The 16,500-nt window shown below is 38.1% G+C and overlaps 1 protein-coding gene across 1 annotated transcript in view; it reads right to left on the bottom strand.

Moving 5' to 3' along the window:
- The window catches only part of LOC123253513 (P2R1A-PPP2R2A-interacting phosphatase regulator 1-like), a 73,754-nt gene extending 58,626 nt beyond the window's left edge, over positions 1–15,128 (bottom strand). The window contains exons 1-8 of the mRNA XM_044682695.1: positions 15,078–15,128; positions 13,652–13,708; positions 13,167–13,210; positions 13,034–13,088; positions 12,712–12,813; positions 12,361–12,449; positions 10,714–10,778; positions 8,933–9,029 (exon numbers count right to left, since the gene is read on the bottom strand). Of these exons, the coding sequence (XP_044538630.1) occupies positions 8,933–9,029; positions 10,714–10,778; positions 12,361–12,449; positions 12,712–12,813; positions 13,034–13,088; positions 13,167–13,210; positions 13,652–13,708; positions 15,078–15,128 (560 nt within the window). The remainder of the gene's footprint in view (positions 1–8,932; positions 9,030–10,713; positions 10,779–12,360; positions 12,450–12,711; positions 12,814–13,033; positions 13,089–13,166; positions 13,211–13,651; positions 13,709–15,077) is intronic.
- Between the last annotated feature and the right edge of the window lie 1,372 nt (positions 15,129–16,500).

Raw genomic sequence — 16,500 nt, forward strand, 5'->3', positions numbered from 1 at the left:
AACTCAAGCAATATCATCTTCATTTTTAAAATGAGAAAACTAAGGCTTAGAGACATTTTAAGTCATTTTTCCAAGACCATCCAACAAATAAGAAGACCAGGCAATCTCTTACTGAGTGAATCCAGGACTTCTTCTAACTCTCTTATATCTACCTACCCAGATCTAGCTATTCCTAAGTAATAAAATGGCATCTTAAAAAGAGTCAATGATTCCATCTATTTGGAATGAATTAGCATTTTTAGAATTGCAAGGAACCTTACCCCTTGTTGATCAAACTGAAGACCAAAGGTTTATTCACATTAACCCAGCAGTTTAGATTAGATTTGAATGGCACAGCAGACTTGAGACTAGAATGCAGATCACCAGATTGCAGATCGAATGCTCTTTCTCATCTTCCAAATCCAAATTAGACCTGGGTTTTGCTGAATGTATTTTAAAAGCTGTACATACACAGCAACTTGTATTTCTCCATTATTTGCTTTAAGGGTCACCCTAGCCCTATTAGGTCATTAAGTAAGGCCATTCTGCACAGGAGCAAACTCAAGGTAAATGAGGCTCTCTGACTTGGCTATGGTTATACTGGTAGAGAGTGGAAAAGCTTGAGGTCTCTCCAAATGCTAGTGATAGTTTTCCTACCTCCTACCCTATATACATTCTTGGGAATTTAAAAAATTCTACAAAATGTTGAAATCCAATGTATTTCTTTCTATAGCACTAATGGGAATTTCTATGTCTTTTTTTAAAAAACCTTTCCTTGAAATACTTCTTCTCCTTCGTATCTTTTCTTTTTCTTTGTTTTTTTTCCCTTCAGCCCACTAATTTTACACCCCTATCACATGGACACAAGCAATAATTGCTTCATTGACCCTGCTGGTGGCAGGGTATTACCACTCTCCAAATCTTTCACATAATGTCACTCCTTTTTATTTGGAAACCTGATTTTCCATCTTTAAGAGGCAGCATGGTGACATAGATTAGTTAAGTGACCTCTGAGCCAGAAAAACCAAAGTTTAGGTCCTACCTGTGCCGCATACTGGCTGACACATACACCTGGCAAAAGTCACTTAGCCTCAGTGCTCTTGACTCTCTAAGACTGCCTTGGTAGAGGGAGTTTCTTCACCCTGGAGTAGCCTATACCAACATAATCATAGGTCTGTCCATCAACAAGCATGTATTAAGCACCTATTATGTGCAGGGTACAAGTACTAGAGGGACAAAGAAAAGTTTTTAAAGCCATTCCCTGCCATGGGGGGGGGGGCCTCACAGTCTAATAGGAAAGACCACATGAAAACAACTGTGTACAAACTAGATATATACCAGATAAATTAAGAGATAGCAAGGGGGAAGAAAAGTCCAAGAATTAAAGGTGATCAGGAAAGGCTTTTTGTAGAAGGTGAGGCTTTTAGTTGGGAAGGAAGCCAGGGAATTCAGGAGGTAGAGATGAGGAGGGAAGCATTCCAGCTTTGGGGGCAGCCCATGAAAATGCCTGAATCCAAGAGATAAAGAAGAGCTATGAAGCCAGTGTCACTGGATTGCACAGTATGTGGAGGAGAGAAGGGTCTATAGAACAAGAGGGAAAATGAGGGGAGGGGATTAAAGGCAAAACCAGATAATGAAGGGCTTTAAAAGTCAAACAGAAGATTTGATCCTAGAGGTGATAAGGGTGCCACTGGAGTTTTCTGAATAAGGGTAGCACTGACATGATTTTAACAAAATCAATTTTATTTTGGCAGCTGAGTGGAAGGAAGATTGGAGTACGGAGAGATATGAGGCAGGGAGGCCAAGAGGTAGGCTATTATAATAGTCTAAGTAAGGCAAGGAAGGTCTGCATCAGGGTAGTGGCAGTTTCAGAGCAGTGAAGGGGAAGTATGCAAGAGATGTTACAAAGGCGGAATAGACAAGTCTTTGCAAATGATTGAATATGGTGAGTAAGAAGGTGGAGCACTGAGGAGGACACCTAGACTATGCCCATGGGTAAATAGGTGGCCTGGACAATAATAGTAAAGTTAGGGAGAAGAGTGTGCTTGAGGGGATAGATAGTGTGTACCTGTACTTAACCTTCATTTTATCATTTAAAAGCAAGCAAAGGGAAAAATATGTGCTCACCCCAACATGAAATGTTTTAAAACTGCAATATGAAATGTATATAGTCAAAGGAAGGTGATAGGATTCCTCTTTACCCACAACTAAGAACAAATCTTAATTACAGGAGATAGAAGGTGGCACAAAAGGAATATCTAGATGTTCAAAATCATAACAATATAAACTAACTTCATTGACATTATAAAATACTCTTCAAATAGGATCTCTTATTGTATCTCTCACTGTGTGTGTACACACACACACACACACACAAGTATAAAAAACAAGAGTCCAAGAGGCTCTGAACCTGGAAAAAACTTAACCTAGTCTTTCCTTAGGGAAGAAGCCAAAACAAACTAAGGGAAGCTAACAGACTCTACAAAAATTTAAAAAAAAACAACCCTCCCCCCCCAAAAAAACCCCACAGAAAACCACTTTTCCAATCCAGTACTTACACAGTACTGCCACTGTATATATTCAGGTTTCTAAAGCCCACTGCCTTCAAATCCATCATTATTAAAAGTGCTTTTAAGTGAAGGAAATAAAGAAAATTGAGCTGGTTCAAAGACTTTTTTAAACCTTTAAGATAATAACTATTGAGCTGAATTGACTGGAATAAGAATATAGTCAACACAATTATTTACACTACCAGAGAAAAGCAGATGTACAAATAGAAACCACCCTCTCCTCCCCATGGAAATCCAAAAATGGCTTTTATTTGATTTTAGGATGCATGTGATTTTTCTCTCCTACAGCATTTTTGGCCTAGGATAAAAATCAGTTTGCATTCCTAGAGCACATATTAGCTAAGCAGCATGAGAAAGCAGATCCTGCTACGTGGCAGGGGGAAAATAGGCTCATGTTAAAAACTAGCTACCATGTGGATAATCTGAATATAAATAGGGATAAGTTAACTGTAGATTTGCACCAGGTTAAAAGATTTGTGACACTCTTATTTGCTCAAACCCAACACTCATTCAAAACATTAAATATCATTCCAGAAGGTAAATCTTTCTTTTAGCATGGTTTATTGCTAACATAAAAGAATCCAACTAATAGAGAAGCTTCCCACAAAGTTACAGGCTACAAACTCAGTCTTTTTCATATAGTTTCCTACAGTTTCTTCCCTCATGTTGAATCAAATAAGTCAAATCTCTGTTCACCAATTGCAGAAGAATTGTTGCAGATGGCATACCAATTGCCACTTGTTTCATTTACTCTTGGGATTACTACTCTATTGCAATGTGCAAATGTAGAATTTGAGAAATCCTTCATCAGATTTTTCACTAAGCTAAAAACATGTTTCTGCCATAGAATCTAGATTTCCAATTAGAAGGAAGCTTAGAGATCATCTAATCCAATCCACTCAGAATTTCACAGAGTAAGAAACTGAGGCTGAGAGAGGAAAGGAGCTGGCACCCAAGATGACACAGGTAGCCACTGTTAGAAATGGACCGCAGAGCCATGTTCTCTGATCCCAGATACAGAATTCTTTCCTCCTCTACTAGTCTACCTACATCATGTAAAAAAAGAGGGAACAGAGACACATAGGTAGTAAATAAGCTGTAGAAGTCAGCTCAGAACACAGGCCCTCTGACTAAATTCAGACTGCTCACTGCATCTCTCCCTACCTGTCAGGTGCCACACCAGATCCTCTGTGATTTTTGACAGAACATATCCTCAGTGACCAGCACGGTGCCTTTTACACTGATGACTTCAACAATCACATTGCCCATTGTGGAAATCCTATAAAGGCAGTTCCACCAACATGATTTTCAATTCCTAATTCTGTTTTTGTTTTTTTTTTTTTTTAAACCTTTGTACTTCGGTGTATTGTCTCATAGGTGGAAGATTGGTAAGGGTGGGCAATGGGGGTCAAGTGACTTGCCCAAGGTCACACAGCTGGGAAGTGGCTGAGGCCGGGTTTGAACCTAGGACCTCCTGTCTCTAGGCCTGACTCTCACTCCACTGAGCTACCCAGCTGCCCCGCCTAATTCTGTTTTAATGTCACTCAAGCTGTCAAAGAAGGAGAGTATATAGTATAGTTCTTTTAATTATAAAAAGGGAACACAGATAACATAAATGTTAGATTATGATAAGAAAAAAGTCATTATATCAAATAATTGTAACCAAATTATCTGATTTGAGTTTCTCTTTCACTTCCTGTCCTGGCCCTTCTCTGATGGAGGTACTAATGAATCATAGCCCCATGAATGATCTGGGCCAAGTAGCATAGACTGGAGAGAGGAAAAGTAAAGGGTTTGGGAATTCATGAACTAGATAATCAGTAGACTTCATGTAAAGGTTGATTAATTTATTCCAGCCACCAAATGCTGAATACATATAACCGGGCAATCACAGAACCTCAAAATAGCAAGAAGTTCCTCCCCCCTCCCCCATTATACTCTATGCCTAAAAAACCCTGAGGGTGAAAAATAAATGAAGTTAAAATACCTGAACCAGATAGCAACAAAATTAAGGCTTGCAAGATGACTCATGCTACCACTCTAGCTGGCTGAGCTAGTTTTGCACCAGATTCTAGAAAGCAGTAAGTTATGCTTCTATCAGAAATGTGCATGGAACTGTGCTATTGCCTTTCTAGCAGATTTGGGCTGCCATATCCATTTGCAGCTTCATCTCTGGGGTTTAACTACCAAAGTGCCCAAAGGGCTTTGTATAAGGTGGTTCTACCAGATATACTGAGGCCAATTCTCTAGGGGGGGGTAGGTAGGGATCTTTTTCCCCCTCTAAAGGTGAAATCCCCTAGGGGCAGCTGGATGGCTCAGTGGATTAAGAACTAGGCCTACAGAGAGGGGAGGTCCTAGGTTCAAATCTGGTCTCAGATACTTCCAGCTGTGTGACCCTGGGCAAGTCACTTAACCTCCATTGCCTAGCCCTTACCACTCTTCTGCCTTGGAGTCAATATGCAGTATTGATTCCAAGACGGAAGGTATGGGCTTAAAAAATAAATAAATGAAATAAAGGTGAAATCCCTGTTTTCCCTCACTTCCTGGTCTTTTTTAATGGAATCTGCTTACTTTGTTCCATAGCTCAGCTTAGCCTGCTTAGCCTGGGCCATGTTCCCCTTTCTTTTCCCTGACTCTGATCTTAAGGCCAGTCAATTTCCTTGTATCTCCCCAATGAATCAATTCATTCTTTTCTAAATCCGCTCTTCTCAGCTCTTCTTCTAATATCTCCACCATATGTGCCCCCTGATATCTCTTGCAATATTGCCAGTCTCCCTCCTCTCAGGCTGGTGCATACCCCTAGTCCCTCAGGTATATAAATAGATACTAAAGAAAGCCACTGGCCGGCCCTTGGAAGTCTCAGAACTTAAAATGGTAAAGGTGTCCCCACTTACAACTGACTATCTCCAGAAATATTTTCTGGGGAGGGGGATATTTTTGCCCCAAGCAAAAAACATCAGCAGAGATGTCAACTTAGCTCATGAATCTCTTAGTAATAGACCATTTAGTTCTTGCTCTGAATTTGTTAAACAACATACAGATTATATCCAAAGTACTCCATAAACTCTTTAGGCACAAATCAATCAGTCAATCTCTCTCTCTCTCTCTCTCACACACACACACACACACATATTTCTGAAATGAAAAGAAAAAAAAAATCTAATACACATACAAGTTACATTATTCCTGATGTGATGGATAAGAAAACCTAGAGACTATTCTTTTATTGTAGAAGAATAATCTTTAGTACCATGTTGCCAGCCCTCATTCTCTACCCTGTCCCAGGGATATTTCCATGCTCCTTGGGGCATTTAATGAGGTAGGAAAAGACTTTAGCCAGACCTGGAGATGGGAGGTTCTAGGTTCAGATCTGACCTCAGACACTTCCTAGCTGGGTCACCATAGGCAAGTCACTTAATCCCCACTGCCCAGCCTTTAATTCTCTTCAGCCTTGGAACTAATACATGATACTGATTCTAAGACAGAAGGTAAGGGTTTTGTTGTTGTTGTTTTTGGAGATGAGAAAAAAACATGTAGCAGGTAGGTATAATTACTATCTTATTCTGAGAGATAAAAATTTGAGATTTAAGAATTTTCACCAAGTAGAAAGAAGCTAAGAGACAATTATAAATCACAAAGCAGGGATGTGCCCATTGTATTGACAACAGCACTTGGCCCACCATGGCCCCTTAAACAACAATAAGACAAATGTAACCATACCAAAACCTCGATTTTTTTTTTCATATTTATTACAAAGATGTGAGGAGCTGACTATAATCCTTAATCTTGAACAAAATAGGCCACACGCACTGAACAAATACACATCTAAGTATTCACACTATATGGTATGGAAAGAAAATTTAAATTTTGGTTCTCCATTTAACTGCTTCACAAACTTATTTCTTCCTCTTCCTTTGACTTATGAAAACCAGAAACACTGAAATCATGAGAGAAGCTGGGTTTTTTTTTTTTTAAAACCTTTACCTTCTTGAATCCATACTAAGGTAGAAGAGCAGTAAGAGCTAGCCATTTGAGATTAAGTAACTTTTCCAGAGTCACAAAGCTAGGAAGTCAAAGTCTGAGGTTACATTTGACCCCAGGACCTCCTCTCTCTAGGCCTGGCTCTCTATCCAATGAGTTATTAGCTACCCTGAAAATGTTAGTTCTTATAGCTGTTTTACCCTGTTCTCTCCCCAAAGCTAATACCAAATAACCCCTTGCCTTAATTTCATTTAGCAGTATGGATTTCCTTGCCCAGAAGACCCAAAAGCCAGCTGGACACTATTTTTGTTCCTATTTCCAAAAAGATAAATGTTTGATCAATGAAATTTCACCACAAAAATTCAAAAAGTCCCCTGGAGAGCCAGTTAGAGAACAAACAGAAAGATGATTCTAAGATTTACAATCACTTGGTCTCAGCTAGAAATGTCTAAGCAACAGAATGAATTTGTAATCAAATAGACCCTGTAAGAACCTCAAGCCATGACAATCTTTAAGCTTATGAATACAGCTACAAAGTGTGCCTAGAAAAGGAATCCCATAGCTGAATAGCAAATATTTAAAGAGAGTCTAAAGATAAACCATATCCAAAAGATTTTCAGGTCTTATGCAGCACCATTTTATTTTTATTGACGGTAATGAAGCTCTCCTTTGTCCCGTGACAGTTTTGAACCCAGGACCTCCTGTCTCCAGGCCTGAGCCTACCCACTGAGCCATGTAGCTGTCCCCCAACCATTTTTTAAAATGTCTTGACATGGTATTTGTAAAGTGTTTTTCACTTTGCAAAATTATTTCCTAAATAAAGCCTCATTACTTTGAACCCAGGCAGGATAATTTCTTTTCAGCCATGTTGCTGCACCCTCCTCCCCTTTCTAAAATGAACACTATAAACAGAGTAGATAGTTTCAACAATCCGTTTTCTTCATGATATTTGGAAGCACTCCTTCCTATACCTGGAAAGTCATTCAGTACCAAAATTAGCACATAGTTATCAAGGACAGAGAAGATAGATGAGAATGAAAAGAGAACACTGAGGCCAAAATGGCCAGAGCAGTCCAGGAGAGGCATGTGCCCAAATGAGGCCAGGATTAATCACTGGAGTTAAGTTAACCCACAAGAGGAACTTGGGACTTGTTTACCAACCATAGCACAGGATACCTTATGTGAAAAGTGAGTGACTCACAAATTATAAATGGTCTGGAAATGCCATTTAAAGGGGTTTGTGAATACATTTCCAAAACAAAATGCTTTCATACACTTTTTGAAAAAGGCTTCTTGTTGTAAAATGGAGAGTTTTACCCCAATAGTTTTGAGGGGCATAACACAATTCTGTGCAGAACAGGAAAACCCATAACAGATCTCAAAGCTTTGCCTGGCAGATCTCCAAATTAGGCAACACCACTCAAGCTCCTGCTCCCCCTCCCTCTCTCCCTCCCCAACTCACTTTCCTCTACACACACACACACACACACACACACACACCCATTTGCCAGCAGTGAAGAAAGTGTTATTGGCAGCAATCTCTGACTTGCTGGGCTTCTGGGAAATTAAAAGTAACACCTTGTCATTAATAGGTCGGCAATTCCTGGCCAGAAGGAGAAATGTGTGTGTGTGTGTGTGTGTGTATTTATATATATATATGTATATATATAATGCAATTATAATATATATTTAACATCCAAACAAAGAAAATTTGTTTTAAAATTTTATGAAAAGGGGTGGAGCCAAGATGGTGGCTTAGTAGCAGCGAAAGCTGAAACTGCTCTGACAATCCTTCTAAAATATTTATGATAATTTCCCCTATGGAGCTATAGAGGTTACTTTCAAAAAGCTTTTTACTACGGGTGGAATGGCCTAAAGATTTTATGTAAACATTTGGGTGACAGTATTTAGAGAAACCATGTTGGAAAATTTTGGTTTTCCCTGTCATGTCAAATATTTGCCAGAAAACATTTTGAAAAATGAAACATGTAGAATACAATCATTGGGCATAGCAACCCAGGAAGACTCACTATCTTTTCTTCCCATTCCCAAAGTCCCCCCTATCTTATCCGTATGTAGGACCAACTCCCTCCCACAGAGGCAAACTTGGAGGGGGGCTGATCTAACCAGAGTTCAGAGTTGGGCATGAAAGTGAATGTAATAAAATTAGAAACATGCATACCAGAGGGAACTACACAAGATTTCTGAATTATCTTTTATGTCACCCCTGCATGAATGGAATCCACCCCCCCAATCAGCATTAATAACTTAATATATTTTTAATTGGTCCAGGGTGATTAAACACGATTTTCAATATGATCTATTTTTAGTAGGTCATATCCCAACATATATCTGTATTTTTTTTCTACTAGGCCCCACTTCCCCACTTTTTTTTTTTTTACCATGAACTGAGTTCTGTCAAGTTCGTAATATCAGGAGAAAGCATAGTTGTAATGCCTTGAAAGAGTCTCTTTGGCTGACTTTCAGTTTCCATTTCACCTAAAACCAGAAAAAATAAATGGTAAAATACACACACACACACGTATGTATGAATGCTTGTTGCTTAATTGGGTCATTTGGCTTGTTTTTTTTTTAAACTTAAAGCATGCAGTACTTTTCAGTACATAGTAATTTTGGAGCTGGTTTGAACATAGATTCAGATGGATAAGAAATAGCCTACTGTCAAAAGGTAACAGCCCTGGAAATTTCCCATTGACTTTCTTAATATATTATAGGTACAATCAGGGTCTTTAAGGAAAGAGCAACACACTAGTTCCATCATGAAGACTGGATCAAGACTAGCCACAGCAACGAGAAATATTTATAAAGATCTTGAAGCCCACAGTGAGTAACAATTTATGCCGGATCACTGGCAAAGAATACTCATTATCTCCATGTCACTCTCTGAATATTCAGATATTAGTATACTAGTAGAAGGCAGACAGGTAAAAAATGGTGCAGTTGGTTCAATTTTTTTATTTTGTTTCAAAATTTTTTTGTATGTTACTGAAAATTATCAAAACTATTAATTTCACCACATTCAAGCTCAATAGTGGAAATGATGATTTTTGTTATTAAAATTCAGGACACGAATATATATATTTTTATAAATATATGTGTATATAAAAATATATATGTAGTCATCCGGCTGTAACTATGTCTAAACTTTCTCAAAGTCAGTCACAAAAAGCCACTACTACATACTAATTATATTTAACACTTTGCCACAAAATATCAAAATTGAAAACAGCTCAGTAATATATTTAGACTTCTCCAAATAAATTATCACACCCACCCACAAGAAAATCTTGAGACTTAAAAAAAAAAATCTCTTCACCATGAATCACTATCAACCATGGGTGGATCTATATAGTTCAGCAAGAAATGGGGAACTCAAAGCTCAATTTTTTTTTAATGTTCCCAGAGTGTAAAAAAAACAACAACACTAACAAACAACTTCACTTTTTTTGAATAAATTTCAATTCCTGTTCTATTTCTCTGTAGAGAGAATGTCTCTGTAGAATTTCTAAGTCATGAGAACTCATGAAAGTCTGTATTTTCCTTGTCCTTGACTGATTATATTTAGTTTTAAAATCTCCTCATTTTGCAAATGCTCCCTGGGCCCCTTTTTTTAGTGGGAAAGGCTAGCTTGTCTGACGCGCTCCCCCTACTGTCTTAATTTGGAATTGTTCTGAAATGAAACAAAAATATGGAGCCCAGATTAAACCTACTCAGTCCTGCAAAGCATACTTTTCATACTCAAATGAAAAGTCTCCTTTAACATCTTTCAAAAATAACCTTTCGGTATTCTAAAAAAGGCCCTGGGCAATATCAGATACTCAGAACTTAACTAGAAGTCTCTGAATAACTTAAAACAGTTCATTCTGGGCTGCTTTTCTCTATACACACTAAGACTTGCTTCTATCATTTTATAAGCTACCATCTCTTTCCTACATAATTATTATAATATAGATAAATTACTAAGTAATCAAGTGTGGATGCAGACTGATAAGGAAATATCACATAACTGACAGAATTCAAAATTGGCAATGCTGCTTATAAGAAAAATGAACATTTCTTTGAGTAAAAAGTGATTCCATTTTTAAATGCTTTGAGAGACAGGAAATCTAATTTCTAGTTCAAAATAAACTAACTTTTACAATATCAGAAACATCCTGCATACCTTTCCTTTTAATAGGACCAAGAACACTGGGCCTAATGCAGTTGATTGGACTTTGACTCCTTCTGCTAAAATATAAAGTTAAAATATTGGCATTAGAAAGTCTTGAAGTACTTCCAAGGTACAAGATAAATAGTCTAAAAGCCCACAAAAAAGGTTCCAATTCTGAAGCTCAATGCAATTTTGGTATCCTAGAATAACAGTCCTGTGCAATGCAAATACCACCTGCACTACTGGCAGGCCATTTTTCCTGAAAAGACAGTACATAAGGGGGAAAGCCAGGTTTGAAGTTTGATCTAAAGGCTGGCAGCAAGACAAGACAATCTAAAAGAGAAGTCGTTAACTCAGCTCCATCTTTCTTAAATTATTTAACTTAATTTTTTTCGGGTGGCTACCACAGTCTCTGAACTTTCAAGTTTTCCTCCAGGTTCCAGAATGGTGGTTAAATGTCTATTTCCACAATGAGGCTTTGAGACTGTCCAGGATTACTCTTATAAATATGTTGTTTTTAATGAGAGCATGCTACTTTCCAGGCTTTCAGATCCAAAGATCATGGAAACCATTCAATTAATCACACAAAAGGAAAAATACTACATAGGATAAAAAAGTAATTTGAAAAGTGATTAGGTTACTCTTTTACTGACCAGAAAAATCAGCAATAGAACTTTTGAGCTGGAAGGGACCTTTGAAATAACCTCATCTAACTCTCCTATTATACAGATGAGAAAACAGAAAGAAAAAACAGTTCGGGTCACACAGCTAGTTTCCTAACAGCACAGGGAATCAAGAATGGGTCTTTGGAGCTTGGGTTCCACATTCTTTCACCTATACCAGGATTCTGGCTACTAGAGTGAAATCGATTTTACTAAACTTTCAAAACCTATAGCAGAATCCTATTGGTGTTGGGTAGGGGTTCTTAAACCTGGGGTACCTGAACTTTTTACCAAAATAATAATATTCTGATAACTTTATTTTAATATAATTGGTTATGTTTAGAATTCTCTGCATTTTATTATTTTTTAATTAATTTTTTAAAATGAAAAGCCTTCACCTTCTGTATTGGTTCCAAGGCAGAAAAGTGGTAAAGGCTAGGCAATGGGGGTCAAGTGACTTGCCCAGGATTACATAGCTAGAAAGTGTCTGAGACCAGATTTGAACCCAGGACCTCCCATCTCTGAGCCTGGCTCTCAACCCACTGAGCAACCCAGCTGCCCCCTCTGCATTTTATTTTATGCATTTAAAAACATGATTCTGAGAAGGAATCCAGAGGCTTTACCAGCCTGCCCATAGAGCCAAAGACCTCCAAAAAAGTGAAGAAAGCCTTGGGACAGGAGAAAAAGCTAATTCCTGTGATCTGGCTTTCCAAGAGTTTGAAATATACACAAGGAATATGATTTGACCCATAGTAGCAAGAGTTTTGAGGCAATCAGAAAATGTAAACAAGAAAAAGGACAGTTAATTTAAAAAAAACCTACAACATTTTTTGTGTAATAAGCTCTATTATTTAATCAAAACTCCTAAAATGAGAAAAATCCATATCTGTATTTTATTTATATATCTAGCAGTCCTGCCCAATAGTATCAAATTTAAAAATTACTTGTGAGGCTAAGTTAATGAACTAAGTTACATTTATAAGGCAAGTTTACTTACTTTGAAAATCGTCTTGTTGGACTGGGGATAGGACTTGGAGGCAGCCCATTGCTACTCACAAACATTTGTAAGGATGGTGAAAAACATTGCTAAAGAAAAAAGTTGCTATTAATACAGTCCCAGAACCCCATTTCAAAAAATATTCTTTTTTAAAGCATCTGCAATGAAGTACTTAGGATCATATTTTGAGTATATTTCAAATTAATATTAATTTCCTTTCAAACCATTAGCTAAAAGCAGAGGGTTTGTTGTTTTTTTTTTCCATCCCCTTTCCTTTTTTTAAATAATTAGTGGCTTGGGCTGTGTGATACAGGCATTTGCAGCAGTTTGAAGTCTCTCCCATGATCCTACCTTTCCTATTCCTCTAGTGGGTGATGGTGCTGGAGAAACTGGGATGAAATCAATTCTCTTAGGGGAAGATGATTTCTCAGACTTGTCAAAGTCATTATCACTCTAGAAACAAAAAAGCAAAATAGCAAAGCATATAACTACTTTAGAAAGAAGTCACAGAATACTCTATTTGCTCTCATAACTATCACACTTAGATTTTTAAAACATACAAGCATGCAGACCCACAAAAGGCTGAAAATTGGATGGACAATGAATAGAACCAGCAAATCATTTCAGAGGTTTTTTTCAACCATCTTTTGAATTAGACTTGCAAAAATATTACCAAGCTCAAGCTTTCTTCCCAGGATTGGCTTATCTGCATTGCTGTCTGCACTTCCCTGAAACACAAAAAGAGCCAATCAGTACCTAAGGACAGTACACATTAGGCTAGGTCCCCATTCTCAGGAACCACTCACCTTTCGTGGGCAGCTTCTCTGTTCATCAAGTCCACTCCTTCTTCCTAGAAAGATAATATGCACCAAACCTCGATGACTATACATAAAATTCTCCATTAGTAGGGGGTTTTCCTACCTTGATTGTTAAGCAACTGATCTTCAAAATTAAAAGTACATATAGCAAAACTAGTGTTTGTAAACGGCCACTTATACATTTTATCTACGAACACTGAGGGACCCTTGGATCTGATTTGGCTATATAACCCTGGCTGCCTCTTACTAGTTATATAATTATGACCTATCTAATTATTCAAAAGAATACCTTACATTCTGACGGAATTCTGACTTCAACTACAAGAGGATAAGCATCCTTATGATAAGCAGAGAAGGTATAAATAAGTTGTTTTAAAAAGTGAGGTAACTGTTCAATGTTGAAAACTTCAAAATGAACATAAAACAAAATGTATCATTTACAAAACATTTAGATCTACGAAAGTAAAATTTACCCTTTTGATTTGATGAAGTCTGCTACTAGGAATACGAATAGGAGAAGATGACAGCAACTGGGAAAACAAGCAAAAGAAAACATTCACTATTTTCAGAATTACAAAGTGTCTGCTTTCGATATTAATGTACAATGTATTCTTGTATTTGGGTTTATGTTTTTTTTTTTAAACCCAGACATCTCTGAAATTTAGCTCTCTAAATCACTGAACATTAATGTACATACAGTCAGTCACTGGAAAGTACACCAGGTGCTGGACCTCAAAGCACCATCTGTCAATAGACAAGTGTTGACTTTACCACTTTTCCCAAATGTATTCAGAGCAATGTAAATGATGTAAAAAAAGTTCCAGTCTTGGAAATAGCCACTTCCTAACTGGCCCAGAAATAAGTAACTATTTAAACAGGATAAACAGAAAAGACTGATCTTATTCATTTTTGTACCAATATGCATTAAAGGTAGGGGGACAGGCTAATAAGTTAGTCTAGTGGTTTCTGAATGTAAAAAATCCATGCAATCCTAACAGTCCTTAAATAAATGTTTAAATGCTACATCAAGCAGACTCTGCTTATACAGTCTGCATAAAGCCTAGAATGTGACCATCAATGCAGTCCCAACTTTATGAGTGTAAAATGTGTATAAGTTACCAATCTGTATTGATCAAGGGAATTTCCTCACGGGGAGTAGCCTACCCCAATTAAACAACACAATGATTATTACAAAATTTAAACTAGTAAGAAAAGGCAAAATGTAGATGCTCCCCTCAAATGTTTCTCATATACCTCTTATGTGAAACATACCATACAAGATCATACAGGGAATACAAAGATGAACAAGGCAGGGTACTTCTCCTGAAGTTTACAGTCTGAAGTTTACTAGAGGAAGACAACTCTTTACCAAAGCAAATGTTGCTGTCTTTTTTTACGACACATTTCACTTTTTTTTTTTTAAAGTACAATGGAAAGAGGACTAATTTTGTAATCAAATGACTTGGATTAAAATTCCAGCATTGTCAGTTACTACTTGTATGACCTTGAACAAGTCACTTTTCCTCTTTGCACTTTAAAAAATGGGACTGGGGCAGCTAGGTGGCTCAGTGGATGTAGAGCCGTCTGGAGACAGGAGGTCCTGGTTCAACTCTCTCCTCAGATACTTCCTAGCTGGGTGACCCTGGGCAAGTCACTTGACCCCCACTGCTCAGCCCTTACTGCTCTTCTGCCCTGGAAGCAATACACAGTATTGATTCTAAGACGGAAGGTGAAGGTTGTGTTTTTTTAAAGAACAAGAAACAGTCCCTGAGCTGAAGGAGCTTACATTCAATGGAAGAGTGAAACATGTAGAGATATACATATGACAGGAAAAAGGAAATAACATCAAAATGTAGAGAATAAAAAGAGGCTTCTTCTAGGAAACAGCAAGAGCTGAACTTTGACAGAAACCAGGTATTCCAGGAGGTGGAGGGAAAGAATTCCAGGCATGGGCATTTCTCTCTGCAAAGGTAGGGATAGAAAGTTCCACTTTGGTTGGAATATAGAGTGCACAAAAGGAGATAATGCAATAGCCCCAGAGAGGTAGACTGAAACATGAGTGGAAAGGCTTTTAGATGCCACGCTGAGGAATCTATGTCAAGGTTTTTGAGCAGAAGAGAAGCACAATCTTATGCTTCAGCAAGATTATTTTGGCAGCTCTGAACAATGGAGAGGGGAAAGACTAGAAGCAGAGAGACCAATTAGCTATTTGATCCATCAATACATATTTATAAAGCAACTAATAGGGGGCAGCTGGGTAGCTCAGTGGATTGAGAGCTGGGCCTAGAGACAGGAGGTCCTGGGTTCCAATCTGGCCTCAGACACTTCCCAGCTGGGTGACCCTGGGCAAGTCACTTGACCCCCACTGCCTAGCCCTTACCACTCTTCCACCTTGGAGCCAATACACAGTATTGACTCCAAGACAGAAGGTGAGGGTTTAAAAAAAAAACACTAAAGCAACTAATAAATGTCAGGCATTGCTAGAGATACAAAGGAAACAAGTCAAACAGTTCATGCCCTCAAGGAGCTGCCATTCTATCACAAAAACATATGCTCATCCATAAGTCTAGATAAATACCTCAATTCAAGGAAGTTGTCTGAGGGAAGGTACTAGCATTTAGTGCAGCTAGTAAATTTAAAATAAACCTTTGAATGAAATAAGAGTTTCTTAGAGGAAAAAGCCAGAAAGTAGTCCTGGATATGGATGACAGCCAGCAAAGAAGCAGATAACTCATAGCGTCTTGTGTGAAGAACAGTAAGAAGGTAAATTTGGCTGGACCAAAGAATGTGTGAAGGAGGGTCTAGTGGAGCCAAGTGGGAAGGACAAATATATTTGACCCTAGAGGTCATAGGGAGTCACTGGAATTTATTGAGTATAGGAATGGGATGGTCAGACCTGGGCTTGAGACAAATTACTTGCAGCTATATGGATGATACATTGAGGTCCTACCTTTTAAAGAATCTTACATTTGGATGGAGGGAAAGATATTTACATAAATAGGTACAGAGATGTAGAAAGTAGTCTTTTTTTTTTTTTTTTTAAACCCTTAACTTCTATGTATTAGTTCCTTGGTGGAAGATTGGTAAGGGTAGGCAATGGGGGTCAAGTGACTTGCCCAGGGTCACACAGCTGGGAAGTGTCTCAGGCCGGATTTGAACCTAGGACCTCCTGTCTCTAGGCCTGGCTCTCACTCCACTGAGCTACCCAGCTGCCCCGAAAGTAGTCTTAAAGGAGAAAATATCAGTACTGGAAGGGACCAGAAAAGGCCTCCTGTACAAGGTGGGATTTGAGCCAAGTCTTAAAGGAAACAAGGGAGAACAT

This window comes from Gracilinanus agilis, chromosome X (genome assembly GCF_016433145.1).
Source record: "Gracilinanus agilis isolate LMUSP501 chromosome X, AgileGrace, whole genome shotgun sequence".
NCBI lineage: Eukaryota > Metazoa > Chordata > Mammalia > Didelphimorphia > Didelphidae > Gracilinanus > Gracilinanus agilis.